The sequence below is a fragment of the Myotis lucifugus genome, unplaced genomic scaffold, assembly GCF_000147115.1.
Source record: "Myotis lucifugus unplaced genomic scaffold, Myoluc2.0 scaffold_1, whole genome shotgun sequence".
NCBI classification, from domain to species: domain Eukaryota; kingdom Metazoa; phylum Chordata; class Mammalia; order Chiroptera; family Vespertilionidae; genus Myotis; species Myotis lucifugus.
In genome coordinates, this window is record NW_005871049.1 from 2,264,790 (window position 1) to 2,275,196 (window position 10,407).

At 56.7% G+C, this 10,407-nt stretch overlaps 1 protein-coding gene across 1 annotated transcript; it reads right to left on the bottom strand.

Annotated features, from left to right (window-relative positions):
- Nucleotides 1-78: 78 nt before the first annotated feature.
- DBN1 (drebrin 1) lies at nucleotides 79-9,605 on the bottom strand. The gene is made up of 14 exons (XM_014454695.2): nucleotides 9,589-9,605; nucleotides 9,193-9,248; nucleotides 8,492-8,604; nucleotides 8,253-8,327; nucleotides 8,011-8,157; nucleotides 7,795-7,872; nucleotides 7,388-7,539; nucleotides 7,222-7,285; nucleotides 4,189-4,248; nucleotides 3,978-4,101; nucleotides 2,627-2,797; nucleotides 1,504-2,198; nucleotides 1,103-1,205; nucleotides 79-965 (listed from the first exon to the last, which is right to left on the bottom strand). Exons 1-14 carry the CDS (start codon nucleotides 9,603-9,605, stop codon nucleotides 895-897), a joined length of 1,926 nt encoding a protein of 641 aa, XP_014310181.2. The 3' UTR covers nucleotides 79-894.
- Nucleotides 9,606-10,407: the final 802 nt, after the last annotated feature.

Here is a 10,407-nt window from a genome sequence, read left to right on the forward strand (position 1 = left end):
GTGAGGTGCCCCTGTGGCCTTAGAGGTGGGACAAGTTGGGAAAAGGGGTCAAGGGCAGGCGGCCCAGCAGCAGGCCCAAAGGGATCTGGATTTCTTTATTAACAGACATGAGCACGACCCGTTACAGAAGTTTGTGCTTTCCAAAAAACAGTTACTGAATGTGAAAAAGGGACCCAAGCAAAGAAGTTGGAGAGGGGCCACCCAAGCCCTGGGCCCCACCCATAGCCCTGACCTGAATCGGGCCTAAGGCCTCCAGCCTGGGACCCGCCCAGCAGGAGGGGGCAGGAAAGGGCTGGGAAGCTGAGCTGCCCCAGCTGGGCCTGCTACTTCCTTAGGGCCAGGTGGTAGAGGTCAAGAGACGGGCAGGGAGGGGGTCCCAGGGAGCCAGAGCCCGCGAGCCATTTATTGCCATGTTTTCAAATTCGTGCAAAATATCTGAAGCCCTGGACAAAGAATACAAAGTGATATTTTTCCAAGAAACATAAAACTAGGAAAAGAAGTGGGGGACATTTTCCCACCAGAGCTCCCCCCTCACCAGGCCCCAGACAGGGTGAGGCCTCCACCCTGGCCAGCTGAGTGAGCAGGGAGGGCTAAGCGCTACAATCTGGACCGGGTGGGGAGGGGATGGAATTTGCAACAACATCTCAACTACCAACGGGAGGAAAACCAGTCAACTGTACAAGTCTCCTATCAACTTTTTTTTTAAAAAAAGAAAGAAAAGCTGTAAAAGTCAGGCCCTTTGGGCAAGGAAGCGGCCAAGTCCCCGGACAGGGCCGGAATCTGGAGTGGGTGCCAGGCGGAGCGTCTTCGAGTACAGGCGCAGCGGGCCATCTGGGCAGAGGCCAGCGCAGGTGGGTGGTCTTGGCAAGGACAGCCTGAGGGTGGGCGCCACTGCTAATCGCCACCCTCGAAGCCCTCCTCCTCTTCCGGGACTGGGTCTGCATCCCAGCAGGTGATGTCAATTTCTATGGTGTTGGGAAAAGAGGGCAGTTAAGGAAATGGCCAGCAGATCCACGGCTGTATCCCCTGGGAGCTGTGCCCGCCCACACTTAAACCCAGCATCCCCATTCTAATTCTGACCCACCATCCATACCCACACTACCTGGAGGCTTATTGTAGAACACAGGAGGCGGAGCCTTTGCACACAGATCTTCTGATTGGGCGAACTCCTCCTCCTGTGATTGGCTGAAGTACCCCTCACTGGCCTGCGAAGAGGAAAGCACCAGGTTACTGAGGCCCCACCCTGCAAGACTAGGGCTGACCTACCAGGCCTGGGACAGTTTCTCCAGCAACCAGTGATTCCACCCATGGTTACCAAGAAAACAGACACCTGACTTGGGAATTAAAGCAGAGCTGGCCCAGGGAAGGGGAATGGAATACAGCTTCCCCCTAATAATGTGGGTCACAGAGAAAGGGGGTACTGCTGCAAGCCCAAAACACTCAGGGTCAGCCCCCTTCTCAAGCCCTGACTTCCAACCCTACCACCAGGCGGCCCTGCCCTACCTGAGTCCCCTCCTTCTGGGTGGTCTCGCCATTGGTCAGCAAGTGGGGCTCCGGCTCAGGCTCCGGCTCGGGCTCAGGCTCCGGCTCCTGATCCAGCTCCTCTAGAGCAGAGGGTGGAGTAGGCGCCTGGGGAGCAGCCAGGGGCACCCCTTCTACTTCCTCCTCTGGGTCACAGAAGGTGGCTGGTGGCTCAGGCAGCTCATCAAAATTGAGGAGACTGGCACAGACTTCACCTGCTGGTGGCAGTGGCTCCTGAGCCCCCTCATCCAGCAGGGGCACCTCCGCCAGAGTGACCTCGGCACCTGAGGGTGCTGTCAGAGCGCTAGGCTCAGCCTGGGGTGCAGAGGCGCCATCCCCATTGTCAGGCCATAGGTCAATGAGGCTGGCAGTGGCGGGGGCGACAGTGTTGGCAACAGCGGTGTCAGCAGCAGCAACGCCATCGGTTTCAATGGCAGCAGCTGCCAGGGTGTCGGCTGCAGTGGTGTTGGCTATGGCAGGCTCTAGAGGGGCAGCCAGGACAGCCTGCTCAGGAGCCACCATGAACATAAAGTCCTCTATGGGGCTGCCTTGCCCCTGGGGAGGCTCCCGTGCCTGCGGGGACTCCTCCACGGGGCCAGCCCAGGCCTCAGGGGCTGCAGCTCTGGCCTCCTTGCTGGTCCCTTCGCCCTCCAGGCCGGGGCCAGGCTCCTGGGTCTCTGTTACAGAACAAATGGAGGAGACAGATGTGACCAGCTCCACCATCGAAGGCCATGGACAAGCACACTACCTACCCGGTCATGCACTGAAAATCTGACGACCTCCTGGGAAGAAGGCCTCCATTAATAGCTCCATGCAGAGTACCCTCCAGCACCCACTGGGCCCTGCTGCCCCTTTACCTAGTGTCTGCAAGCCTCTCAGCAGCCTTGGGAGGAAGGCCTGAGTCCTACTCCATGGAGAGACACGGAGGCTCAGAGGGTAGATCTGACTGCCACACCAGGGCTCCTCCCTGCCACAGCCACCTCCAGGGCAGTACAGTTTGGGTGATGGGTGGCCCAGGTGCCTGGGGAGTTGTTACCATGGCCGCCTGGGTTTTTCAGCACAGGGACTGGTGAGAGGCCCAGTACAGCTCGGGCCCCTCACTTACCTTCGGTTTGTGGAGGTGGTGGTGGTGGTGGTGGAGGCTGAGAGGACGTGACCTCATCCAGGGCCCGCTCGATCTGCTCAGAGACAGGGGTGGAGGCTGTGCTGGAGTCAGATGGGCTCCGGGTGGGGATGGGGGTGGGTGCCATCCTCCGGTGGCTGTCCAGGTGGCTGCCTGTGGAACAAACCCCCACGGTTAATGAGGGCCAAGAAGCCAGGTGGGACCAGGATTGTACACCTCAGGGCCTGGCCAGCATCTCTTCTCTGGAGTCTGGGTGGGGGGCTTGGAGCTCCCCAGGCTCCCCAGGGTCCAGACCACAACTCCAGACCCTATAAGCCAGGCCCCTGGGGGTCAGTGCCCCTTCAGGGCCAGGGAAAAGAGGCAGGCAGTACCTGCTCTGGGGACAAACACCAGAGATCAGTGGTCAGGCTGGGGAGTAAGGGCAGGGGTGCTGCTGGGAAGTGGGGCCCTTCTTACCCCCCTGCCGAGGCCTGGGGCTGCTACCTACATGGGAGGGAGGAAGAGAGGTTTGGGGTGCGGTGACAGGTGATATAGGGAAAGGGAGTCCGTGGAGGGGAGGAGGAGGAAGAGGAGGAGGAGGAAGGCCCACTGTCCGATGCCTTTATGAAAGGGCAGTACGGACGACCTGCCGAGAGAGACAGACAGAGAGAGAGACAGAGGACAAGAGAGGGTCAGTCTCCCCCACCCCCGCCCCAAGGCCTCACCCACCCCCAGAGCTGGCCCTGGATATCCAAGCTGCCTTTGGCCAGGGCGCACATTCAGCCAAGCTGGGCTACAGCCTCAAGCACCAGCCACAAAAAGCAAGGAGCCTGCCCAACACAGCCAGCCCCTGCAAAACACACACCCATGGACAGCCTGCCCCACCCCTGAAACCCCAGCACAGGCCAAGCACACACAGGGTCAAACACTCAGACCAGCAGACAGGGAGCAGAAGGGTGCTTCTGGGGAGGCAGAAGCTACAATGAGAACCCTGACAGGGAACCTGGGTGCAGGCTCCAGGGCTGCCTCACATGCACCACCGCCCTCAGGCTGGACCTGGTTTAACCCCAGCAGGGCCACTCCCTACGGCCAGGGGCGTGCCTTAGCCCATGCCAGAGCTGCCTAGATGGCCTCTAGCACTGCCCACTGCTCAGCCAAAGCCCAACATTGACCATCACCTCCCCAGCCTTCTCAGTCCTGCCACCTGGGAGGCAGCGGGTGAGAGCAGGCTTGATGAACAACCTTGCCTTCTCCAAGGGTCCTTGGGCAAGGCTTCTCTTCCAAAAAACAGTGTCAAAGAGGCTCAGGGCCAAAACCTGAGTGGGGGTCAGATGGGGGTGGGACCTGGGACTACCTGGTCTATGATTGAAGGGCGAGGGTACATCGCAGCTGCCCACAGAGGCCGATGCGACTCGTTCCTGCTGCTTGAAGAACTCCCGTGGGTTGTCAGGCCGCTGGGCAATGATGGCCGCTGCCTCCTGGGGGCACAAGGGAAGGGTCAGAGTTGGGCTGGCCAGGCTGAGGCACTCCCTGCTGGACTCACCGCCCTGTCCCCCAGCTCTCACCTCTACCTCCGATTCTGACTTCTTCATCTGGGTCTCTTCCTCTTCATCCCTCCGGTCACCCTGGGATAAAAAGGGACAGTGTCCTGGGCACCCCCACCAGGAGCTCTTGCTTCTTACAGCCCCACGTTTCCTCCATAATCTGGCAGGAAGAGGCTTGCAGGTGGCACCTCTGCTCCCTTTACCACATCACACAGCTCCTTCTCTCCATCCACAAGGCCCTCAGCCACCTCATCTCCAGCCTGGACAGGTGCCTGGGCACCCAGCGCAGCTCCTCCTGCTCCTTCACCCCAGATCCCCAGTCTTCCAGGAGCACGCCCTGCTTTGCAGCCAACTTTTTTCAAACCTCCTACCCCAGTATCTAGCCAATAGCGCTGTCTGAATTTCAGCGTCGTGACTGAGGTTTCCTCATTAACCTCCCTCCACCCCTGACTTGGCCCACAGTCCCCTTCCCCTGCCTGACCTCCCCCCTGTCACCTCCCCAACAGCCCCCTTCCACCCTGACTTGCCCACACACCCTGAGATGCAGGCCTAACGTCCTCAGCATGACATAATAGTTTTCATCCCTGGAACATGCATGCCATGTACCACTTGGTATGGGAGAGGAACCTCTCTCTCCTCAGACGCCCAACCCCCGCCCCAGGTCCAACTCTTCCTGCTTCTGGCCTCAGCTTAGGCACTGCCTCCTGGGGAGGAGGTCCCTGGCCCATTCAGGTCCTTTCCTTCTTTGGGTCCCCACCAGGTGTTCTAAGCACACACCACAGGTTACACTGTGTCGGAAACCTCCTGTTTCTGGGGTCAGGTCCCCTACCCTTTGCGGGTGACACAGGATGAGAACTCAGGTCTCTGTGTGTGGCCAGCATGAGGTTGAGTTGGCACATGTTTGCTCAATTGAATTCACTACACCAAAGCCTCTTAATAGTGTCCCCTGCTGCTCCTGTGGCAAATGGGGCAGGAGGGACTGAGGGGGGACAAAAAGCGGCAGGTATGGTGGTGAAGTAACCGGGCTCCTGTTTTTGAGCACATGCATAACCGACAGGGTGCATTAGAATGCCCTTCACAGTGTCCCCCTTCAAGAGGGTGGTCACTCAACAACTTCGTGTCTTCCGGAATGAAGTCTAGACTCCGCTGACCTTGCTCTACCTTCCCCAATTCCCCTGCTCCTCAGCCCACTGGGCTCCAGTCAGTCTCCTTGCCTTCCCATAATGTATACCCAACCAGCTTTTTCAGATACTCTGTCCCTGCCAGTATAACCTCCCTAGGTTCCTCTGCTTCATTTGGGAAGAAAGAAAAAAAAAAAAAGACCAGAGTTGGTTTTCCACCTACCAACGACGTGAAAAAAACAGAAACAAGTTAGGGCTGTGGGTAGGAAGAAGATGCTGCTGCGCCTGAGCATCTGCAGATATACAGGAGCTCCCGGCAGCCCAGGCATAGAGGGAACTCAGACAAGAAATGCAAGTCTTATCAGAAGAGAGGAAGCATTTTATAGTTCTAAATTCCAAAGCTCCTCACATGGGATCTTCCTAGAGGACCTGGACTTGTAAGGCCACTACACTGACCTGTTAGAACAGCCACTGTCACTATCACAGGAGCCACACATGAAGGGGTCAGATGGGACTATCAAATAATGGTGCAAGTTCCTTAAGATTGTGCCTGAAATGTTGATAATTAGTGCAAGATAAGTGATCAGCTCAGAGGGGACACTATGCTATTCTTCCTACTTTGTGGGTGTGAAATTTCCTATAAAAAGAAGCTTTTTCAAAAAAAGCCCTTGCTCTGAATGGACAAACTAAATGTGGTATATACAGTGGAATATTATTAGCCTTAAAAAGGAAGGAGACATTCTGACACATGGATGAACCATGAAGAAATTATATCGAGTGAAATAAGCCAGTCACCAAAGGAAAAATTCTGTATGATTCCACTCACGTGAGATACCTAGAAAAGACAAATGCATAGAGACAAAGTAGATTGCTAGGGGCTAGGGGGAGGGGAGAACGGGGAGTTAGTGTTTAATGAGTACAGAGTTTAAGTATGGGAAGACGAAAAAAATTCTGGAGATAAACCGTAGTGATGCTTGTACAACGTGAATGTATTTAATGCCACTAAACTGTATATTTAAAAACGGCTAAGATGTTACATGTCATGTTATGTGTATTTTAAAAATAAAATCTTTGGTTAATTTCATCTTGTTCATCTTCACCACCATATTTTTAACACCTGGCACAGGCAGGTGGTGGCAAGGGTTTGTTGAATGAATGAGGCTGGAGCTTACCAACTACACATTACCTCCACCCATCCAGAGGCTGGCGGGACTGGTGACCTATGATAGCCACTTAATGCCAATGCCTGCAGGGTGTCCTGCCCCCTCCCTCCCAGTCTTCTCCTGTGGATGTGGCACTGAAGCTCCTTTGGGTCCCCAAGGCCCAACATCTGCCCATCATAGTCCCAATCCAGACAAGTACCACCCACCTCCCGTCCTGAACTATATCGCACCACTGAATGACCTTAATTCAAAGCATGAGGATTTTCAAAGGGCCAATCCACAGGCCCTATGGGACACCCCAATGTTTGAAGGTTCAGACAGCATCCCTGGAACAAGGGGCTGTTCTGAAGGAGACACTGCACACACAGTGTATTGCTCAGAGCACCAGCCAGATTCATTTGTGTGGCTCTTCAGCACTAGTGTTGGGGGACCAGGTCTGCAGCCCTAAGTGCAGAAAGCATGTCTAATCCATCTGAGCCCCTCAAGCCTTGTGGGGAGGGGGGGCAAGGGAGCCTGGTCAGTGAGGGTCTGGGTCAAGATAGATTTTCCTCTTTCAGTCTAAAGTAGAAGCTTCTCCAAGCTTTACTTAGCCTGGGGCCAGACCCCACATGATTGAGTGGCAGATCTGACCCTTCATGGCAGCCCATAAAGCAGTACCCAGAACACCCAGCACTGTCTCCAAGCCACCGATCTCCCCAAGAGGCCCGGGAGCACAGGGCCCACCCTCATTTCCCTGACCAGGAGGCTGGAAGCCCTGGTTAAGAACTTACAAAGATAGACTGCTCATTTAACCGCCTCTTGGCCTCCTCAGCTTCTAAAGTCTGCTGTTTCCTCCTGAAATGATAAGTGAGCCTAAGTGGGCATGCACCCTTACGGAGGGCCACAAGGACCTGCCTGTGGCAGGGTGGGGCCTGCAGCAGGCGGGGCTGGGCACACCTGTGCTCTTCAATCTGCTGTTCCCTCTCTCTGTAGCGCCGTTCCCGCTCCTCCTGCTCTTGCCGCTCCTGCTCCATCCGCTCTTGCTCAAACCGGAGTCTCTCGTCCAGGGCCTTCTTCCGCTCCTCCTCCTTCCTCAGCTCCTCCTCCTTCTGCAGCCACCCGTGCCAAGGCAGTGTAGACCCTGAGCCTGGGTGGAGCCCTGTCCCACCAGGCCATCCCCAACCCAGGGCCAGTGAGGTATGGGTTCTGAGAAAACATGAGTCCCCTGGGCATAAGTCTCACTCTTTCAGCTGGGGGAGCACACGGGATGGAACACACTATTGATGGGGGACTTGGAGAGAATCCCAGGGCTACCCCATGGGGTCGGGTCAGCTCAGCCTGCAGGCTGGGGTTGGGGTCCACACCTTAGCCTGCTCCCAGAACTGCTCACGGTTAATCCGCTTCATCTCCACAGCTGCGTCAGTCTTCTGGTAGGTGGTGCCCTGCAGAGTCAGATGGCCTGGTATGAGCTCCGAGAGCAGGCTGAGAGCTCCTAGAGTTCCTACCAGAAAAGGCTGAGGACTGAGAGGGCGGGAGTAGGAGAGCGCTGGGCAGGGCCAGCTGGCCTCAGGCACACTGACCACCGGCTCCGCATTCTCATCCTCACGCAGCCGCAGCCGGTGCAGCACAGGGCTGGAGAGCCGTGCCAGGCCGTTGGAAAGCCGCTGCCCGATGGCGCCCGCATCTATGTCTTCCACGCTGCTGGCATTCACAATCACATCGACACCCTGCAGCAAGAAGGTGTGTTCAGGCAGTATGGCTCCCTCCCATCACCACCATCAGCATACAGACCCTGGGTGGCTGGTCCCACCCCGACTCGCACCTGGAAGAATTCAGCCACCTTAGCCACATGGCTGGCACAAGCACATTTTCGGGCATCAGGCACATCTTCACCAACCTGCAAAGTAGCCAACAAAGAGGGGCTTGAGAAAGGACAAGAAAGGACAAGAAGGGCCTGGGCTCTCTTCCCAGGGGTAGAGTGGGGTTCCCTCCAGAGGTGTCAGAGGGTGGAGGGTAACTGTTCTGGGGTCTCAGCCTCCTTCCCAGCCCACAGCTGCATACCCAGTTGATGAGCACGTATTTTGGCAGCGCAGCCTGGGAGTCCTTGACGCTGCAGAAGCCGTACATCACCTTCTGGTTTTCAAAGTGGCCCGAGAGTTCCTGCAAGCCCCCGTCTGGAGGAATTAGGAGGCATCAGGACTCCCATCTCCTAACCCTTACCCCACCGAGGGCCTGGAACCCAAAGGAAAGACTCCATTTGTGGGCTCTGCAGGCACTGCCCCTCCCCCCTTGTTCCCTCCCAGAGTTCTGTGTTGGTGTGAGAAAGAGTGGCAGGCAGGCACTGGCTTTGCCTCTGAGTCCCCAGGGCCTGATTCGGGGTAGGACTGAGGAAATGCTTGTTCTTCACACATCCTCATGACGTACTAGTGCCTGGTGAGGTCAAAGAAAGCCTTTGGGCTCTAGAGAAAGTGAGGGAGATCCGGGCCATCCCTACCAGGTCCCCTCCCCATAGCTGTGTGACTCCTCCTCTCTGAGGCTGTCTTCTCATTATCAAATAGGAAACAAGGCTGCCTCCCTCCCACCCTGGGGAGCTTAGGGATGATCAGGAAGGACACCTGCCGGACAAGTGTGGGTCTGCTGGATGCAGGCAAGGAGGTGACCAGGAGCCAGGTGACCTACAGCCAAGCGGGTGGGGAAGAAAACAACCAGAGGAGCGGGGAGGAAGGGCTGAGAGAAGGCAAAGGAATGGCTGGAATTCTTACCTCCCGATGCTGCGAGCTTGAGGTCATCTGAGCCATCCTCATATGTGTACAGAGCCCTGGGGAGAGGGAGTGGTGGTTCTTAGAACTGTCAAGGCCCAGGCTGCCAATTTTGGGTGGGGACAGCTCTAGGGAGGAGGAGGGACACAGAAGGGGCAGGACGGGAAGGGGGCTCTGCCCCAGCACTCACTGCCTGACAATAGGGCTAGGAACCATTTCTGGAGGGGGGACGCCCTGAGACCTGGTAGAGGGGCGCCTGGGTTAGGTGGGGAATAAACAATGGGGGTGGGGTAGAAATCACTGTCCATGTGTCACGTCCTGGGAGCTCTGGTCCTGGCAGCCTACAACTCAGCCAGCGGGTGGGACATGGAGATTCCAAGGCGATGGTTCCTTGGTTACTGTTCCCTGGCTACCATGCTCCTCATCCCCCATTGGCTGTTGCCAGGCGTGTGTCTTGGTACCCATCGCCCCTCCCCTCACAGCAGGGAAGGGGAGGAGAAAGAACCTGGTGCTCACTCTGATCAGGGCATCCCCTGGTAACCATGGCAACCCAGCGACTGGCACATGACTGGCCCACTCCAACTGCAGTCTCCTGAACACAAAGGACCCCAGGGACACACCCTCAGCCTTAATCGATGTCTCACTGAAATGTGGATGAGGTCACCCAGGTCCCTCTTGCCCAGACCGGGTCCCCGGGTGATTTTACTCTTCCTGGTCTTCCAGCCCCTAGGCCACCTCTGCCGCAGCTGAGGCCCTGGCCTCCTGGGACTGCCAGCCTTTCCTTTAGCCTTAGCTTCACCAGAAAGCTGACTTAGCAGCCTTCCTAGCTTTTTTCCTCTTTCCTAGCTTTTTCTCCCAAGTGGCAGTGGCACAGCATCCATTTCACAGAAGGGAAGGCAGAGATGTCTGCTCCTGAGGACCCCCTTTGGGAGAACAGGCCTGGGGCAAGGAAGAAGGGCCTTGTTCCAGAGGCTCCAGAGGGCTCAGTCCCTTCCCCATTTCCCTATTGCCAAGGCAGAAGGCAGGGGGCTGGGAGGGTGGTGGGAGCACAAGGGATCTGGACAAGAGAAAGGGAGAGTCAGTGGGGAAAACAGGGAGAGGCGGAAGAAAGAGAAGACAAAAAGAAAAAGAGGAAATGAAGGAGAGAGGAAGGGAAGGGAAAGAAAAAGAAGGGAGAGAGGGAGGAAGCAGGAGAGCAAAAAGGAGGGCCTGGCCTAG

Excerpts from the sequence above, each read along its gene's own strand:
- DBN1 (XM_014454695.2), bottom strand. Across the intron at positions 8,328-8,491 it reads AATACGTGCTCATCAACTGG|GTTGGTGAAGATGTGCCTGA; the intron begins GTATGCAGCTGT and ends GCTACTTTGCAG. Across the intron at positions 2,798-3,977 it reads GCCCTTCAATCATAGACCAG|GCAGCCACCTGGACAGCCAC; the intron begins GTAGTCCCAGGT and ends TTTGTTCCACAG.